Source organism: Parasteatoda tepidariorum, chromosome 4, assembly GCF_043381705.1.
Source record: "Parasteatoda tepidariorum isolate YZ-2023 chromosome 4, CAS_Ptep_4.0, whole genome shotgun sequence".
Lineage (NCBI taxonomy): Eukaryota > Metazoa > Arthropoda > Arachnida > Araneae > Theridiidae > Parasteatoda > Parasteatoda tepidariorum.
Genome location: NC_092207.1, coordinates 64,154,540 through 64,176,155, shown reverse-complemented (window position 1 = coordinate 64,176,155; position 21,616 = coordinate 64,154,540). Strand labels below are relative to the sequence as shown.

The 21,616-nt window shown below is 27.1% G+C and overlaps 1 protein-coding gene across 1 annotated transcript in view; it reads right to left on the bottom strand.

Annotated features, from left to right (window-relative positions):
* LOC107452542 (catalytic subunit 3B of the oligosaccharyltransferase complex) overlaps positions 1-21,542 on the bottom strand; it is a 30,978-nt gene extending 9,436 nt beyond the window's left edge. Inside the window, exons 1-14 of the mRNA XM_043042714.2 lie at positions 21,225-21,542; positions 19,142-19,250; positions 14,410-14,519; positions 12,385-12,473; positions 11,133-11,221; positions 9,929-9,994; positions 9,748-9,847; positions 7,728-7,826; positions 7,499-7,645; positions 4,571-4,774; positions 3,679-3,902; positions 2,762-2,949; positions 1,777-1,948; positions 1,516-1,689 (exon numbers count right to left, since the gene is read on the bottom strand). Of these exons, the coding sequence (XP_042898648.1) occupies positions 1,516-1,689; positions 1,777-1,948; positions 2,762-2,949; positions 3,679-3,902; positions 4,571-4,774; positions 7,499-7,645; positions 7,728-7,826; positions 9,748-9,847; positions 9,929-9,994; positions 11,133-11,221; positions 12,385-12,473; positions 14,410-14,519; positions 19,142-19,250; positions 21,225-21,403 (1,950 nt within the window). The 5' untranslated portion in view covers positions 21,404-21,542. The remainder of the gene's footprint in view (positions 1-1,515; positions 1,690-1,776; positions 1,949-2,761; positions 2,950-3,678; positions 3,903-4,570; positions 4,775-7,498; positions 7,646-7,727; positions 7,827-9,747; positions 9,848-9,928; positions 9,995-11,132; positions 11,222-12,384; positions 12,474-14,409; positions 14,520-19,141; positions 19,251-21,224) is intronic.
* Between the last annotated feature and the right edge of the window lie 74 nt (positions 21,543-21,616).

Below are 21,616 nucleotides of genomic sequence, written 5' to 3'. Positions count from 1 at the left end.
CTGAAATTAATGGGTAATAATTCTTAGAAATATACTTATTAAGAAAAATCCCTGCAGTCTATAAGGCATCATTTGTTAAAACAAATAAAGTAGTTTAGATTTTCTCCTTTAGATGGCAGTCTATTACATTAATAAATAAACATTGAAAAACACTTTGTGACAACTGGGCCATTAAATTAGCTTCTTGAGAAAATGTTAGTTACTTTAAAATTTTGCTAGGGCAAGTCAACAACAAAAGGAAAATCCAAATGATTCTAATTTGAAATCCATTGGGGTTTCTATGCACAAATCTTCACAGCAAAGTCTCTATTTGTGATTACAACAAATCATCTGAAATCATAATACAGTAGAGAATCAATTATTTGGAATGCAGCCGCTCTTTTACATTTGATTGAACAAGAAAAAGAATCCCACCTTCACGTTCCCAACTATTCAGCTTTAAAGATGACTTAGTCCTCCTAGTTCAAAATGGCAGGGAAAACTTTTCCGGCTTTGTGAACACCGAATGAAAGATTTTATATTGCACTGCTTATTATATTCTTATTTAATTATTAAATAAAAAATAGTATTTCAGCCGTTTTTGCATTTTTTATGTATTTCCACCAATCTTCTTTTATTCAATTATATTTACAACAAGAATAGTGAAACATTATTTTAGTATTCCCTCTTCTAAATTTAAGAGAAAACGAAATTAGCATGCCACTCCTTTAAGTTTGATGGACGACAACTCATCGAAAACCACTGTCTCTTTCATGCACACAAGAGAAAATATAGAATTTTCCTTGTTCAAATAAATGTTAATTTTTTAAAATCCTTAAAACTGTAAAATTATTCAGTATAATATTATTACGTCACACACATCCATTTTTGCTTTCAATCCAAAGTAACGAACAAATCAAACGAGCTTCAGTAATATAGTAAGAACCGGTCATAAAAGATTCCTCTATTTACGCTTCAAATTTCATGTTTTGCAGTCTGGCAGGGTTGTTGCGAAAATATTTTAAATCATTCTTGGGGTATTCAGGAATGTGAAAGTTTGTTTCAATTCACTACTTCCCATGCAGCATGAAGGGGCAAATAAACGTTAAAAATACGTTCGTTCGGTATAAGGTTTTGGACTTAACGTTAAAATTACGTCAATCTCACGTGATGATTTTCACCATTTCTTCATTNATACATTTTTTACTTAACATATTTTTTGCTCAATGCGTTTTATTTTTGTTTCTTTTTCTTTTTTTGGTTGCTCCCCACACTATTGTATTGATATATTTTACTTTGGTTACATTAATACAATATTAATAAGCACTCCTTTTTGTGGATATAATCGTGTGAGCTGATGACAAGATATCATTTCATTATTTTGTTTTCTAGCTTTTTAATATTTTTTTAAAAAATATTTTATTTCATTGATTTTTCTTCTTCTTTCATTAATCTTTATTATATCATTTTTCATCTTTTCTCTACATTTTAAACTTTATATATATAAACATATAAGATCAAACAAGACAAACTTACCTTTATATCTTTAGGGTGCTCTCCTTCAGCAATTCTGACCATCCACAAGAACTTATTAATATCATCACCCGAATACCCAATAACACCTCCAAAGATTACAAGAACATAATCAACGTCTAAGGACTTCATTATCTCATAAGCAGCACTTTCATTTGAAGCCATCGCTTTCCCAACCTTCAACAAAAATGATGCCAAAGATTAACAACTATACTTGTTCGAAAACAATTTTCCTGCAATAGCACAAAAAAGAAGAAAAATTACCAGAGCAATATGACTGTTATTCCAAGTATTATTATCTACTAATGTTGTACGATTTGCCATGCCAGCAATTTGATAACCATAATCCCACCAAGACATAACTCTTGCATCTGGAGCAGTGTTTTGGGAAAGCCAATAGTAAGCCTCACGGAAATCATCCAGAATTAAACGAGACCTGAAAATAAATATCATATCAGTCAGTCTACTTTTGGAGGTTAAAGACATTTTTCTTCAATCCAGCTTGATTGTTTACAAGGAGAAAAATCCTCTTCTTAAAGAGAGTTTCTTCATTGCTACAATATTCTGTTTAATTTTAAAATATTTCTTTTTTCAATAAGATAAAAAATTATACCATGGTGCTTATTGTGTCTAACTGTATTATTTTAAAATAACCAAAAATTGAGAAATTTTTTTATATCAAGTTTTAATTTTTATTAGAAATTAATTGTATCAATACTAGTTCGATTGCACACCTATGGCATTTTTGATAAGCAACTGAGTTTGTGATGAATAAAGACTCCTTTCACCCATTGTGTTTCCTATTAAAAAAACCAATATTTTCCTTTGTTATTCAATGAGTAGGCCTCAATGACAAGTTAAGAGGACGCTATACAGCAGAAGAAACTTTTCATGACAAATCCTGTTTAACATCTATTGGCACTTTAAAATTTCTTGACATGCCATATTACAAGACGAAGGGGATAAATATAGCAACTACTGTAATAGAACTATTCTATAAGTAAATGGAATTTAACTGTAATTGTACTAAGAAGCGTTTTAGTTAAGTGCACATTTTACACTTATGTTACATGAACTTCTAACAGTTTTTTCCCAAAAAATATCTTGCAATAAAACCAATTTAACGGTTTTGTGAACTATTAAAAAACAACAAATTAAATTTTCGATTCAAGAAGATTAATTGTACCTTAAGTACCACCCAGAAAGTTCAATAATGCTAACAAAAAATCAAAAAATAAAAATTATTTACCCATCAGCACTATAACTTGCTAAAACTATACTTGGACTTGAATAAGCATTACTGGTTACCCAAGTACAATGGACGGCAAACATCATTAAAATCATCATCAATAGTAAAACTACGATTCCTCGAATATTTGTACCAATGCCAATGTTGTCTCTCGACTGATCAGTTTTTATCTTTCGTATTTTTCCTGCCTGTAAAAAAGAAAACATTTTCTGGCATGAGACATAGAGAAATAGAATAAAAATCCTGCCAAAAAACAACATAACACTGAGTATAAGTAGTTGAGTGAATTTATTTTCAAAAATATTTAAAAATTGATTAATGATAAGTACTAATGTAAAAAAAGAATTAAAAAAAATTTCCATTTAAATTCTGAAATTGGGATAGGCATTATTAATTTCCTACCAGAATTTTTTCTTTCATTTTTTATTGTATACAATGCTTGCTAAACTTAAAAGTTCCGATTTAGCAGTCAAATATTTGGCTGCATATGAACCCAATCCTATATATCCGTAATTTTTCTAACGTTTACTTAGTTCATAATCCACAGGTAGTTTGAGACACATATTAATTAATAGACTTCAAGTTAAATATTAATTCATCATTATTGAACATCAGTAGTAGTTTCAAACGAAAAAAGTTTTTTGACCTTCATTAGAAAGGTCATTCTTGACTTATAACCATACACATACCTACAATCGTCAAATAGACAATTTTTGTTTACCGTAGTTATGCATTGCACATAAAATATCTATATTTTTATTTAGATATTTTATGTGCAATGCATAACATTCAATAGGTATGTTATATTTGTTAATAATTGTTGTAAATGGATTGTTAACTAGCATATGAGTAGTTATTTAAAAGGTTTTATAAAACCTATTATGCAAATACTTTAATAAAACAAAAATTGACTATACCTTATCATACAAATTCTTGCCTTTCTTGTCAGTTCCATCACTTTCTTCAGAGTCACTATCTGACGATGAGGATGAAGTCTTTGGGGATTCATCGTCTTGCAAATATAACTCAATACACTGCGAAAAGGCTATTGCACTAAGTACGCAAACTACTGGAGTCAACGTCAACATTAGTCTAACCATGACACCAGCAAAATATACTGCAGTTATAGCATATAAAATAACTAGAAAGAAAAAAAAACAGAAATTTTTAATATGCACAAAATAGTGTGAATTTTGATAACTTTACGCAACAATAGAATAATACTGAAAAATATGTAGAGAAAAATCAAAATAAATGTATAGAGAATAGAATATACAGAATGATTTATCTCAGCACTTATAAATTTGGAGGGATAATAGGGCACATTATAAAAACCATCTCACATCACCCTACAGGCAGCAATATCATCACATGCCACTAAGAGGATTTCTTACTATGGTCCTGCTGTCCATGCGCAGTTGGACCAGTACTTTTATTTGTTGAAATTGTCACAGATATTTGCCTTATAAAATAAAATTTTCCAAAAATTGCATTCAAACGAGCCTAGATTGGAGCTGTTTTATCATAGTTTAATGATTTAGCGATTAATTTGCTGAGCTCCCTGATTTGATTTCATCAAATTAGTAAATTACGATAAAACACCTGATTTTGGGCCTATTTGAATGGAATTTTTGACAATTATTAGAAAACACGAATGAGAAGCTAGGCTACAATTAAATTCTTATATGCATTGGTTACTGTGCAATTTTCTTCCATGGGTTAATATGTGATTCTCAATACTTCAATATGCCCTATTTCCCCTACAAGTTTGCAACATTTATACTGAATAAAATATCGAAAAATACTTACTGAATACTCGCTCATCATTTAAATTTTGAATACAATACCACAATCCAACAGGGAATGTAGCACTAAGAACATGCAAGTCGAAGAAAAATGTAAACCAAGTAGTTGGTTGATGCTCTGATACCGATGCAATGATTGGAATGTGTATTTTAGCATAACCTGTGTCCCATAAGGAATAAAATCTACCACTCCAAGGAGCTATATAGCCTGAAAATATAATATTTCTTTTAAAAAAATTATATTTAAACAATGATTCATTCATAATTATAAATAGATTTTTGATTTCACAATCATTTGAAATTATAAAAAAATGAAATTTTTATATCACAAAGTTATTTAAATTTACGGAGAAATTGAGGCGTTTTATTAGATATAGTGTTAGGTAATTTCATAATACCAAAAGAAGTCCAACATTTGTTATTAAATGCAATTAATTACTCTGAAATTAATTTTAAAAAGAAAATAATGTTTTTTAAATGCCTAGCAACATTAGCACACAGAATGACATTTTATTCAATTAAGTATTTCTGGAAATTTTGCACTTATTCATTATTAAACATATAACTACCCGAGATACGACAAATATGCAGCAGTAAATTTGAATATCAATTATATCCAGCTGAATTGAAACTATAAGCTTATATTTGTTGTTGAAATAAAATAATTAAATATTAGTACAAGATTTCTGTTAATTTATAAGCTTACTATCACTGGATTAATTAATTCACAACAAAACATTTTTTAAAAAATGTGCGATGCGTCTTCAAAATATCCGAAGCAATTAGGACCAGACTTATTTGCGATAATTAAAATATTCAAACTGTACAGATAAAATTACTTATTAATTGAATTTTCATTAATAAACTCTAAAAATATTTTGTATTTTTAATAATAGTTCCTATTTAGGGGTGCACAAACTGCATGCCACATGTGGCCATCCAGTTGTTGAAGTATGGCCAGCAAGCAAGAAATATTCATTATACTTTTTTCTTCTTTTTTTGAAAAGGAACAAAGTCAGAAATTTTGATTTGCACATTTGAGACATCACTTTCAAAATTTCTCAAATTACACAGATTCCATCATTCTGTGCAGTTTTTCGTCAATTACTGTTATGGATTTGCACATCGTTGTAAAAATTCTGATATTTTTTATAAGTATTAAGACACTTGAATTGTGTATTAAAAGAGAGCTTTATTTGTGCTGATTTTGCTACGAGCCAAAAGAATTTTTTTTATTTTTCTTTTGGCAGTCGCTGCTACGCATTTGCAAGAGGTTTTGAAAATCTTTAGATTTTTTATTACAATATTTTTACAATTTTAAAGTTTTAAATCGTGAATATTCACTTTCGACAGGCTTTATTTGTGCCAATTGACAGTTCAAGTCATTATTTGTGCCAATTGGCAATCCAAGTCATTTTTTGATCGCTTTGGCAGCTAAATAATTTTCTTAATTTGTGATTTCACTTTTAATCTACTGTATGATTGATCTTGGGCAGTTCATGTATTTTTGGGCAGTCTACTAATTTCCACATGGTTCTTTGAAGATCTTAATATTTTTAATACAACATTATTACAACACACGAAATTTTGTGCATGAGTAAAGTACGGTTTACTGTTTTTTAAAAAACTTTATTTAAATTCTTTGGTAGCTGAAAAAACTGTCTAAGATTTAATATTCATAAAATCTCTAAAAACTCATTTACAATAATTGTTCTATAGTTAAAAAATAAGTCCCCAACTAATTTTGAGCTATAACGTGCTTGTTTTAAATCATTTTAGACAACCATAAAATTTCTTTAATTAAAATATTTAATTTGCATTTATGTTGTTCAAGATAAATATTTATTAATTTTACTTTTATTTTATGAACACTACAGTATATTATCTTTTAAATAAACCTTTGCATTATGTGATATAATAAAAAAAATATTACTTTTCCTCCATCTCTATTTTTTTTAATACTAGTTTTTTTTGATATTTACTTTTTGACTCAAAGGAATTTTTTTTTTTTTTAAAGAAGTATCAGTTTGGTATTTTTGAGGTAACATTTAACTAATTTAAAAACATTTAATTTTTTCAAATATATTACTAGGTTGATTTAGAAAAAGAATTTAGTATCTAAAATAATGTTTATTTAAAAATTACCATAATTACAGTCAACATGTCTAAATAATTGGGAAGGCGATTCTTCATTGGACAACCAAAACAATTTTATCTACAAGTGGCCTTTCACTAAAAAGGTTGTGCACCCCTATTCTATATAGTAATTTAATTTCAATATAATTGGTTAATAAATGTCTTTTCATCAAATAGGTATAAATATATTATATTTTAAAATTTACTTACAATGAAGTTTTTTTAAAAAGACAAACGTAAGAGAGAAAAAAAAGACTAACATAAAAATGTAATTAATATACGATTTCTTTTTTGTGGAACTGAATTATGACAGCATATTATTGAAAGGGGAAAAAAAATTTAAGTGTAAAAAAAGTCTGAATTGGCATTGGTTAACAAAATGGAGGTTCTAATTACTATAAACAAATTGTAAATCATTAAAAAAAATATATTTTTGCTAAGAAATAATTTTTAAAATATTTGAAAAATTATAAATGTGATTTATAAAAGTTAAATCACATATACCCATAGGCATCAGCTTTAGTCCTTTTTAACACTTACTTGTATTCATTAATAATTTTATAAATAATATAACGCCCAGTAAATGTTTTATTTAAAAATCTGATTAATTAATATAAAAGTAGAAAAAGCAGACAAAATTAAAATATTTAATTTGTCACACTTAAAGTTACCAACAGACGATTTAAGCTTATTCTGAGTAGGTTCGACACATTGAGGGAATCATTATCATAATTATTATTTTAATTAGACAGGAATCAAATAGTTCTTTCTACTTACAAAAAATATTAGCACTTACCACCATAAGTCAGCACAACAACTCCAAGAAATACTGAAAGACCGATGGCAGTAACAGCAAAAATGAAAACAGTTTTTAACTCAGATTTTGTCAAAAAGGATTGAAGGTATTTGAGAAAGGCATATGCATTGATCAGAATAAAAACACCTATAATACAGAATGACAATTAGTTTAAGAGTATGACTAGAAAATTATTATTCCTTTGAACAAATCAGTGTGTTGTTATTACCAGCTGATGCCATGTGTTCACTTGTTCTAACAGGTTGAAATCCTACAAAAGGTATTTGCATAGACAAAAGAAGACCAAGGATGAAGAAGGTTGTATAAGCTGAAAAATAAAGAGTATTTCAACTAAATTAAATTACTAGTGATTTTTTTTGTCGAAATTACAATAAAAATGCATTAAAATATACACCTTTTTTTGACAAGTTCAACAGAATATTTTGACTTTTGTGACCTAATCCTACTAGTTAGTAGAATATTTTTCACATGTTTTATATGCTATTTTTTGGATCAACTAATACAACATTATGAACAAACAGGGTCCAGTCCAGTATTTCAACTGAACTGAATTACTATTAATAATTATGTTTCTTTATGGTCAAAATAACAATAAAAATGCATTAAAAAAAAATTTTTTTTTTTTGATAACTTCAACAGAAAGTTTGTGACCCAAACCTACTAGGTAGGAATATTTTACATATTCTTTTGATTAACTATTACAACTTTATGAACAATCAGGGACCAGTAAAATACGCAAGTGAAAAAGTGCTACAGACATTTCTTTAACCCTAAATTAAACTGAAAGCATTAGGTACAGACCTGGTTAGGTCATAGTTTGGGAAGTAGAAAACACAACTTTTTGTTTCTACTTTGGAAGTGGGAACACATTTAGTCCAGTTCATTGTTGTTGTTAATTTACGTCGCACTAGAGCTGCACACTGGGCTATTGGCGACAGTCTGGGAAGCATCCCGGAGGATGATCCAAAGACATGCCATCACAATTTTGATCCTCTGCGGAGGGGATGGCACCCTCGCTTCGGTAGCCCGACGACCTGCACGCGAAGTCAAGGACTTTACGGTAGCACAGTTTAACGAGGACCAATACTGCACACCCTCGGTCCCTACGCAGACTGATCCAAGTGGTCACCCACCCGCACACTGACCGTAGCCAGTGATGCTTGACTTTGGTGATCTGCTGGGACTGATCTTAACGATCAGTCCACTGCGGGACTAGTCCAGTTCATAAAAGAGAGTGCAACAGTGAATCGATTAATAAAAAAGCATATTTCAAGTTCCAAGTGAAATCACATTCCATCCCCATATATTAGACGGCTAATAATTCTATTGCATTAAAAATCATCTACATGTGCCCATGTCATCACTATTAGGTTATGGCACTAAGAAACTTACAGAAAGCTTGTGAACAATTTTACTTCTTTGCCACCATCCTTTATATTCCTATCTCTTACACTCCCGTGATTGTGACATACTATCAGTCTCATCTGGTGGCTTCCAGAAATATTTTCAATGAGTGATAAAATTCTACAGATGAAATTTTCACTTCAGTTCCATTTCTGTGGATCTGAACCATCCTTAATTTATGGACATGAGTCTATATGTGCATTTCCACTATTAGATATAAGACTATGCAAATTGCAAATCTTTTAAAGACTAAAGACAATATATTTTAAAAAAATACTACATGTACAGTGTGTCAGTGATGACGGTTTACACCAACATTTTAAGTATCCACTGAACAAGAATTAAGATTAGAGATAATTTATTATGATCTAAAACATAAAATATTTTTTTAAAGTAATAAAAAAATTAAATTTTTATATCTAACTAATATAATACTTTCATACATATAGGAACTACAGTTTGAGTACATCTAGAATATGAAGCAGTTCGCAAAATCTGGGTTGACAGCAATTCTGGATTATTGAATACTGAAAATATCTTATTTCTATAATATTTTATTTTCAGTAAAAAGGATTGCTGTTTAGTAAAACAGAATGTTAAAACTAAAAAGTCAAAATAATAATAGGAAAAAGACTAGATAGTTGTCTATACAATCTTTTTAAATATGAACAAAATAAATGATAAAATGACTCTTTTGTTGAACCTCAATGTCCCTCACTTTCTCAATGCTCCAATGAGTCAAGATTTAAAACAATTTATTTAGTAATAAAGACAGTGAATATGAAAATATATTTTACACTTAAAACATCACTAAAAGAACTTACCAACATATATCCTACTAGAAAATCTTCCCATGAGTAAGAGTACAAATACATGAAGTGGTATTAAATTAATGATGAAAACATATCCACCCCATGCAGAAACCTATAACAAAAAAAAAACAGTAAGTTTTAAAAAAAATAAAAAAATTATGATTAGATTTTTGGAAATATATTATTTTCATACCATGTAAAAATATGCAAGAGCTGAAAGAACAGACCAAAATATTGTGCCAGTTTTCACAGCTTTCACCTATAATAATAAAGTTTACATTGATAAAAAAAAAAAATTTATAATTGAAAGATTAATAAGGAGTATTATATATATATTATTACAAATAGATGTTCACACAAGCTTAATATATAATTATAAATTTATTCTGTTTTCAGAAAAACAACCTTTATGAGAAGGGTGGGGGGAATAATAATAGAAATTCTCCGAATTTAAAATCTATCCATGTATGCATAACAAAAAAATAGCATTTAATTTTAACATTTAACTTGCATTAATTGAACAAAGTATTTTTTGGTTAGAATGCCTACAAATAAAGATATAAGATAAAGAAAATTTTAAAATGGAAAAAAAAAAATTTAAAACTATATACAATGCTTTTCAAAGCTAAAATCCATGCAAATACAGTTATCAAAAATAATTTATCCTAAAAAACATAGCAAAATATGTATTCATTAAGAATCTGGAAATTATGCTGGATTTATTTTAAACGGGAGTAGAAATTAAGAAAAATCAGTTCGAAGGAATTATAGAAAATATCACTAGTCCTTACACATTTTCACTGGTCTATTTACATGCCCCTGTTAGATTTTTTTGAAGTTAATAAAGTGAATTTAAGTAAAAAAAAAATTCAACATTGACTGAGAAAGTGTAATGTACCATGGTTAAGACGGAATATGTTATTTTTGTTGTTGTCAAAAGCTCATAAAACTATTACAGCATATTATCCCTTTACATCGACAGCTAATCTGAGACACCTGAAAATTATTTTATGGTGATTTAAGTAAACTTTTAGTGGCCCAGGACCAACTTTAATTTTGATCCTTCTTAAATATATAAAAGTAGGTGGTTCTAAACTCAAAAGTAAATAGCAAATTTACTTAAAGGAAATTCTTTTCTTATAAAAATATAGATAAAAATGCACATTGAAAATTTTATATAGCAAATAAAAATAATTTTTCATTCGCAAAAATTTGTTTAAGCCATTTCAAATCCTGTATGTTTTTAAAAAAGTTTAGATAGAATTCTAAAAATTTAAGAGATAACAAACTAATTTAAAATCAATTAACAAAAAAAATATAGATCTTATATTATTTAGAATGAAATGTAAAAAAAAAAATTTTTTGTCATAAAAAGGAGAAAAAATTTAAACACTTACCCATAAGTAGTAAGTAAACATCAACGCAAAAATTGCAATTCCTTCATTATCGTAGCTCCCAGCAACAGATCGACTGATATAACCAGGTACTGTAATAAAAGCAAAATTTAAAATTATATTGATTGCTAACTGAAGCAAGACTAGGCACTTAATAAAGAGCATTTCAGAAAAATTGGCACACATAAAGCAACAAAGTTTAAAATAATACCATATTTTCCTATACATCTCAACTTCAGTTAATAAATTCAAAGTAATGAGCTGTTATCAATGTAGGGATTTTAGCTAGGCAGGGGTAAGATATCAATATTCCACATGTATTTTCACTGGTCCATTTGCAAATTTCTATTAATTTTTTTAAAGAAAAGTTAATAAAGTGAATTTAACGTAAATATTACAATGCAAAGAATGTGTATGATCAAATATACTATTTTGCTACAGAAATAGACCAAAATGTAAACAAAAAACCAAAACAGCAACCTATCTATTTACATCAATTGCTAGTCCAAGGATGACTAATTGAGTTAATTTTTTAAACAAATTTTAGTCGCCCAGGCCAGGGTTGGCATGTTCAAATTTACATGATTTTTTTAATAATTAACTTATTATTTTAAATTTACATGATTAACCAATTACCATAATTAACATAGTTACCATCAATAATAGTATGATAATTTTTAAAGATTCTATTTGCACTAAATACAACTTTATTATGTTTCTATACGACCTATAAACTGGCGTCAATAATGGTTTGTTTTCCTAAACAAACTATCCCATTTTTTAATTATTTCTGTTTTCTTCCTTATTCTGCTTGTCCACTGAAAGTGTAAAGCAAGCATTTGTAGCCAACAATATAAAACAATTAAAGCCAGGAAACAAAAAAGCACAGCCCAGTTTATAAGTACATCTGATTCTGAGGCATTTGATTATATGTAAACGAATGAAAATAGTTTTTCCTTTTCTGAGAAGGAAGATAATGAGGTACAAAAATAATAAATATCTTTTTTTTTTTTCAGTTAATTTATTTTTAGTGTAGATTTTCTCTAATACAATTTATTTTAAATGTTTTTGAAACAAATAAATAAACATTGTATAATACTAAAAAAAGCATTTTCATATATAAGAAGAAAAATCTATAAATTAATCTCCAAAAATTGACTTTAGGAAAATATTCTCCTTCTCAGTAAATTTTTGCCCCTCACATCTTTAATTACAATCTTTTAAAATTTATAGGTAATAAAAAAATATTGCTTACCAATGGCAATAAAACAGGCGGCAAATAGACCAGAGGATTCATTCCACAATTCCTTTGTTAAGAAGTATGTGGATATTGCAGTTAATCCACTAGTAGGAAGAAAATATTAAGTCACAAGAAACAGATAAGAAGTACCAGATTTAAAATTTTTATTTTAATATTTAAAAAAAAAAAAACATGAAGTTTTTTTGGGGAAAAAACATTGAAGTTTTTTTCAACCAGTAAATTATTTAATCATTTTTAAAGGCTATTTTTGTAAGTTACTTATTTTCCTCTTTTTATATTATTCTCTACTATTAATTATAGCTTGATTTATATTTCTCTATTTATTATGGCTTGATCTCGATTTCTTTGGCTGGCTTGATTAATTGGCTATTAAGAGGAATTTTTTAACCATATAAAATGATTATGTTATTAGGTAATATTTTACGAAAAACATATTGAAAGTTGTATGTAACTTAATCATTTTACAATTATTAAACAAGATAGATATTTGTTTAAATAATAAGTTTTATATAAAACAGTTTCCCAACAAAGTTAGCAGTTAAAATAACAAATACTAAAATGTTATTAGAAAATAACTTTACACAATATTACTAAACAATACATTAGCGAAAAAGATTTAAATAATTTAATAGTCACCAAAAGTTGAATAGGAATTGAAAGAAGAAAAAAAAATTGTAGATTAAGTTGTAAGAGTAACCAAGCAAAAATTTGAATTTTATCCCAATAGACACTGCCACTAAATCTGTGTTAATGCAATAAAAAGTTTTGGGATCTTTTAATTGAATGATTTGAAATTTTTATATAACAACCTGTTTGTCGTTAGGAAATAAACATAGTGTTTTAGCAATCTAAAACTTCCCCAAAAAGTGTTTACATTGCAACAAAACAAGTTATAAATAAATAGTCACCACACATTTAATTTTCTTGTTAGAAGCAAATTCTGAAATCTTATTAAAGACTTGATTTAGGAATAAAAGTTTAAAACATTTATGAAAAATCCCGAAGTTTTTTTAAAACCCTGCTTTAAACGTAAGAGATAAAATAGTTGTTGCCACAATCATGATTTTAACTTTCATCATAAAACCTTTTACAAGTTCTTTATATTTTTCAAAAGATATAAATCATAACTAAAACTTTTATTATGTAAATTTTTTTTTTATATTTTTGTGACTTGTGCTTGTTGGCAATTAAAACTTGCATTGTTCTTTTATGTTTTTTTAATGGGAATGGAATTTTTCCTTTATATTTGTTGTTAATCAAAAATTATGATAAAGCTGTCTAATGATTTTCATAAATTTTTAAAGTCCTTACATATAAGTAACATACTATACGATTCTCATTGATAAATTCTTGTCTTAGCATAGCGTTATTTTGAATGATTAAATAAGCATTATATGTGTGTGTGCATATGAAAAAGAATATATCTTCTATTAGATCATCTCATTTACATTATAGATCAGATCATTTATATTATCTATTAGATCAATATCAGATTTTGAACTTTAAAGACAACTGATATCAAAATTTTGGTTTTAATTCTTTGCCAAATTATTCCTAATTTAATTGCTAATTATAAATTTTTTCTAATCACACAATATTTACTTTTTATAAAAATATTTAAAAAAAGGGATAACATTTTAAACTGGGATTAAATCTAATGAAATAGGTCTCAGAAATTTAGAAGTCCTGGGTCTTCTAAAGTATTGTACTTTCCTGAATCCTATGAAACTGAGCAGTAATATTTAGACATTCAAGAGTTACACATTTAATATAGTTAAGAAATTGTACTTATCAATAAGAATATATGTACATGTATCAAGAGAATAAGAATATATATATATTTAGTAATATATCTGGTTATATCTTTTAATTGTGTTCAGACACCTACAGATTCTCTTATCAAGAAATTAAATTGCTAAAGTGATCACTTTATAAAAAATAAATCAAATAAAAATTAATCATTAATAAAGTTTTAAAATACTAATCCATAATTCAAAATGCAACATAATTTTTACACACCTAATTACAGGAGCAAGAAAAACACAGATATCTCTAATGTGAACTGTAATGTTAAGTAATGATAGGACATAATGAATAGTTCCTGATGTTACCATTAACCCAGGATAAACCTAAAAAAGAATCAATAAATTTAGAAATAATCCTACATAAGCTATATATATTTAAAAGAATATTTATTAAAAGGAAGTTAAGGAGTTTTGTAATGAGACAAAAAAAAGAAAAAGAAGAAGATTGCAAACGTGAATGAAAGTTGCAGTCGCATTAGACACTAATATGTTAACAAAAAATTTAATTTAAAAAAATACTATATGAGCACATGGAAAATCATAATATGTTAAAGAAATCCCTTTCTAAAAACCTTAATTTTTATACAAACTAAATAAAATTGAGAGAGGTTTATTTTTTATATAAGATTTTTTTTCAAGTGTACTTAAAGGTTGGAATTTTTACATCAGATAAAATATATTTTATTTGGAATCAATAGAAATTTCCAACTAACTGACTACAATGGTAAACTTTGAAATAATTTCAAATCAACAATTATTGATAACAGAAAAGCTAAAAATTTAAGCTCAGCACTGAAAAACAGAATTACTGAAAGAAAATATGAAATTTTCAGATAAAACATGGATTTGTCGAAAACACAGCAGAATAAAGGAGAAAAATAAAATGGACAAATCGGCTTTAGAGGAGAAAAATTTCAGCCCTGAAATTATCCAAAATCCACCAAGCCTCTCAAATGAGAGAATTCCAGAGAGTCAGCAGTACAATAAGAAATGTTAAGAAAAATGTTGAATAATACATTTTATTATTTTAATTTCAAGAAAACTTATTCTTACTTTCATGATTTAGCAATAAATTAGAAAGAAACTTATCTTATGCTTAAAAAAAGTGATTAAATATTAAATAAGGAAAAAAAACACAATGCAATTGACATTCATCAAAATCTGAAGAGAAAATTCCAATTCGATTTCTGATCTTCTTAAAAGAATGACAGATGTTGGCAATCTGGCATTAAACAAATGATATGTCAAAAAACAACAATCCAACAAAATACTGTACAAAAACAAATTTGAAAATAGCTTTAGAATAAGGCCACATTTTTAAAAGAGCTGCATGCTCCTGCATTTAATTGATTAATTTTATTCATTTAATAGAATATTGGGGTAATTTCGAGAAAAGTAAGACAGAGAGCATGAATTTTTTTTCTCCTTCAAATTTAATTGACATATTCAATATAATTTTTTGGTTACCAAAAGTACAAAGAAAACTAAACTGGAAGAATTTTTCATATTTCTTTTAATTTCTTTTTGGTAAATGGTCTGAAAAACAACATTTCAGACCAAAAATTTATGAATTTTAATGACGATTTCCAAATACTATTTCAAACAGTAATTTTGTTAAAGTATTTTTTTTTTTAATACAGTACACTCTTGATATCTAGAAAACTTTTTTATGTCAAAAAAATATTTTCCCTCCTGGCATTACAAATCCACCTAATGTTAATTTGAATTCCTATGTCGAAGGATTTCTTCTCAAAACCTTGCTATTTCAAACTTTTTTTGAAATAGAAAATGAATTTTTTCACAAAAATCACAATGTGAGTTCATTGTAAACCAATTCTTTTCAATTTAATACCTAATTATATTTGTCTTACTTTTAAAAATAAAACTGTCATTGGTGTATTCAGACTTACAGTAAACTATCATTACATAAATACTTAATAGTAGTTACTCTTATGTTTCATGACTTTACCTTTTAGAGTAATATTTTGGAATATATTTTTCTACTTTTTAGAACATACTTCTTTCTGAAATTGTTATCTCAAAAACTCGCTATCTGGAAATTTTCTTAGTCCCCCTTAAACTTTAAGATATTGAGAGTATACTGTATTAGTAACCTTTAGGTATCCCTTTTAAGTTAGTATCCTTTATTCAGATAATATTTTTTTTTTTTTTTTAATATGAAGGGAAAAAAATTTACTACTGTGATAAAAAAGGTCAATTTAATTGTTCTTTGTATTGTAACAAGAGTAACCAAAAAACATATATAAGTTTATCCTAAAATAGAAATATTTTTTTAAATAGAGTAATAGAAATTTTTTTAATAGAAATAGTTTAAGTATTCATATGCATGTGCTGATTACCTGTATTCATACAATTATCAATGATTTAAAATTTATTCACAGAATTTATATGCAGTCATTCTGAATTTAATTTTGTAACAAGAGCAAACAAACTTTTTGGTTTATTGAATTGTTTTTATCACTTTAATTAACTGCATTAGCTACAAGAAGATTGGAATTTGAATAAAATATTCAAGAACATTTATTATTCTTACATTTTTAATAAACTCAACTACAGCATATCTACAACCCATCAACTAAACAAAAATTATAAATCTGAACACATGCTTGCAGCAGAAAATAATTTTACAGAAATTCTACAGACTTATAACAAATTTAAAGGAACTAAACTTATTGAATTTGGTAAGTACTGCATAAACAAAACCTTAAATAGCTTCCGATCTAGTTATTATACCTTCACACACGAGAACTCAATCTTAATGGTTTAAAAAGGTGACTAGCAAATAAGCTAATTACTTAGTGCAGTAGATATTTTAATAAATGAAAACAGAACATACTACTTAATCTGAATTAACATACCTTTGGATACCTAATAGGGTGACCTGGGGTAATTCCTGATCAAAAAATGCAAACATCTATTTTGTGAAAAAACTATTCAAAAAAGAATTTTAATATTTACTGGAAATTTGAGGCTATATGGGATGAGTCCTATGCTACCTTCTTTTGTTTGAAAATCTAATTAGAATTTAAAAGATTTTAAATTTTTAGTGATCAGGAATTAGCCCTTCTCTTGATCATTTTGGGGTAATTACTGATCACCAGTTTTTATAGTAAATGGGCTGTTTAAAAATAATTATACTATGGTAATTAACAAATAAGACATTAAGATCAAACAAATAAACCAAAAAGATATTTTTAAGCAGCTATTAAAACGTTTTATTTAAAAGCCGGAATAAAGATTAACACTTCAGCTCTGGCAGCAGCTCTCACACTGAAATTTTCATTTTCAATCTTTAAAAGTAATTTGCCATTTTTGCTTTCTAGAAGCTTAGTATCCTTTTGAGGACTATAATTTCTCACCATATTTATATTAGGTTAATTTATCAACTTAAAAATTATTCTAACAATGTTCACACATAAAAATAAGAGAGAAGAAAGGTAAAACAAGCTAGAAATGGTGCATATCAGAACACATTTGTCTTGTATACAGCTAAAAACAAATTTTGTAGTTGTTCCAATATATTTTATAGTTGTTCCACTTAATAAATATGAACTGTTATATAAGAAAAGACAATTAACTGTTTATTAGCTATTTTTTATACTATAAGAAGAAATGAAAATGATCCGGAATTACCCCAGTGATCAACAATTACCCCATCTGATGTGAAACAATTAAACAAAAGCTTACACTATTTTTATATCAAAGAAAAAGAAAGTANTATGCTTTTTTATAATTTTAAGATTAATTTGTTTTTTGAAACTATAAAGTTAAAATGCATATATTTATCTAAATATTTGAAAATAGGGACAAGTAACTGATACTCTTTATAAATATACATAATTTTAATTTCACTTTCTATTAATAATATTATAAAAACATTGAAGACCATTAAATATTTATTCCAGTTTAATTTTATTACAGGTAAAAGTCAGATGAAATTTTAGTGTTTACTTATACAACACTATTTAATAAATAAAAATATTTTCACAGTAAAATTTATGAGCACTAAATGAAAAAACCCAATTTTCCCCGGGTTTTTTCAAATAAAACCCAATTTTCCCCGGGTTTTTTCAATAAAACCCAGGCGGGTTGGGTTTTTTCAAAAATCCCCGGGTTTTTTCAAACCCTGGTATTGAGTATATATAATAATCAATGTAGGATTTGATAAAAATCAATGCATGTTTTTAAAAAAAATATGTGATTTTAAAATTTTTTTTATCAAAATTAGGTAGCAAGGAAAGAGCTGAAGTTAGTCACAAAAGTTAATCAATAGATTGAAAAGAATTTTTGAATGAGATTTTGTGTTCACAAAAAGTTTTTCATTTTATCTAAGACTGCTTAGAAAGAATGTTTTTGAATTGTGGTCTTATTCATTCAAAACTGAAAAATAAACCTGGAGCACAAAGAGCTTCGAAACTCTTGTTTTAAAACCACATGCTTCACGAAAAGGAGGATTTAAAATGGAAGTAAATGAAAATTGATTTTACACATAATGAACAAGAATATTATTGTATGTTTTTTTAATAAGATAATTGGTTTTTTATTTTTAATAATTAAACAAATTAACAGACATAAAAAATTGAAATTTCATAAATTTTCACTTTGACAGTAATTAAAAAACAAAACAGGGTTTATTGCTAAAATGATAAAATATAATTGATTATTAATTTAATATAATTGATTGATTACTTTTAATTTCACATGATGTTTTATTTAAATTACTGCATACTTATAATAGCTAATAATTATTCCTACACCAAAATTTTGAGTTTTGGACAATTGTAGAAAGCTATGTCAAAAAGGAATTTTTAACATGACAATTAAAATCATGGTAAGAAGCCGATAAAACCGGCAATTTCAAAAACTCATCAACCTTGGATTAAATCATTTCTTAATTTATGATCATTAAAAATAAAATTACTTACAGTTCCACCAACAATTCGACCTAAAGGATACCAAGCTCTGTCATCAAACCAGTTTAAAAAATTATAAAATCCATGTTGAACCATATAATGAGTAGCTCTATAGTTAAACCTAAACAAAAATATCAATTTATTTAAATCTGACAAAAAGATAAAATGAAAATAATAAAATAGCAATAAATTTTCAGAAGAAATAAAAACCAATTAATGAAATTAAATAGAACATATTTAATAGAAGTTGATACTGTTTTGAAATTAATATTTGCTTTTATTTTTTTGTTCATATCAGGCTGGTGTCACAATAAATTGTACGTATTTTTATTTTTTTAATTAGAAGTAATTATAATTTCCTTTAAAATATTTTTAAAGTAATAGATTTTTGGCAATACAAGTTCACCACCCATCTATGTTGATCTCAGTTATCTAAAACCAAATTAATTCCATATAATAAAGTGAGTAGCATCTCAGTAACCTTACTACTAGTCTGTCTTTTAAGTTGATCACAAATATTACTGAATGTCATTCTAAATCCTTCATTAGTTGGGCTATAATTTTTTTCAGGAATATACTTTTATGCAATTAGACTATGCATTAGAATTTAACTGAATAAGTAAAAGAGTATTAAAAACTAACTGTAATTAAAAGCTAGCCAAAATTCATTTGTGAGTTATCCATATATTTTTCAACTACATATACCTATAATTTCGAATAGTAACATGAATACAATAATATAAGATAAATAAAACAATGATTTATTTCTCTAATAAGATGACCACAAAAGTAACACAATGCAAGTGGTCTAGTTTAACTTCGAGAAAGCTTTTACAAGGGAAAAAAAAGCATTTGCCTTAACAAATATAATTTTGGGCAATGAATGGGTATTAGGAAGAAACTACAAAAGTCAATATTACATATACATTGTGCGTATGCATTCTATGTGTGTATTCAGATGTGTATGCATTCTAACTGCTTAAAAAGCATTAGAAGGATTTAATAGTATGTTTGACACTAATTTTTGTTTCTATAGCAATTCAGAACAGTAACTTTAAATTTTTGGTGGGAGGAAAAAAAGCTTTAAGAATTTGCATGATAACATAACAAAATAACAGTTTTTGCTGAGCAAAATTTTAATTGTAACAACAGATATTTTTCTTTAGATAATATAATGGGGTTAGTCAGGATTTCAACACGTCAGTTTTTCCCAGGTCTGTCACATCAAACATGTTTTTAACATTTTTAACTACATTTTAATACCAAAAATTTAACCCTACTTTAAACATTCTAATTAATTTAACACAAACTTAGATTGTAGATAAAATTTAATTGGGATATTTTTTTGGTCACTGCTTAATAAAGTAGTAAGTTATTTAGGCATAAGTTCATTTTTATAAAATTAGTGAATTAAATGCATAGGTTGCCCAACACTATAAAGAAATTTTTCTCCTAAAAACTCTATTCAATAAAAAGAGAAAAAAAAAATTCTACAGATGGCCTTAGAACTTTTACTTCAGTTTTCCCTTTTGTTTGATGTGGACAATAGTTAATGCCATGTTTAATGTTTACTTTCTATGTATTGTATATATACACAGCTTTATTTAATCATAAGTCCTCAAAAAAGTAAATTTTGTGATAATATTAGTTTATGAGTAACTATGTCATCAAAACAACATCTAAGTTCATAACTGTTACATTATAGATGCAAGAACAAACCTTTTATTTACATGTATCAGGTGTTTTTAACAACTGTGTAAATAAAAATGGTCCAAAAGATATAGTTTAAATAGTCAGGAGCTCAGTTCTGGTAATATATTTTCCTTGAATTAATTTAAATTTTTATGGGGTTGCAGAAACATAGTAAAAAACTAAATGTAAGTTTATATGTACAGAACAAGTGACAAATAACTATTATTGTGTTAACGATACATCCCAAGACTTGGACGTCAAATGGTAGAGTGTGTGGTACCTTATTAACAATCTCAATGACGCACATTTAAAAAAGTGGTTACAATGGAAAACTCTGATTGCTTTTGATTAACGAATGAAATAGGCAATTAAATCTTGTAATATCAATTTATTAACAGCTTACCAAGGATCGAATTCATGAATGATACTTTCAAAACGAATGACTGCAAAGAGCCTGGAGCTAAAGCCTAATAACCATGCTAAGGTTAAAATAGTAAATTTTAATAAACTAGTCCCACCCAGATGATGCAAAATAGAAATTTGTTGGGAATTTCTAGATCCCTTCAAACCGGCAGTCGCCATTATATTCGATGCCGGCCACGTCTTGTTAACGAAACTGAAGTGTAGTTTTTATTTCCATTTACACAAGAAGTCCGTTGCCATCGCAATGCAGAATTTTAGATGAGGGTGAGGGGTGGAACCGAAGAAGCGCCACAAAGCGAGGACACGTCAGCGGTAAAAAGTGTATCTTGCATGAATTATTTATGGCGTAATAGATACTATTTGCAGTGAATA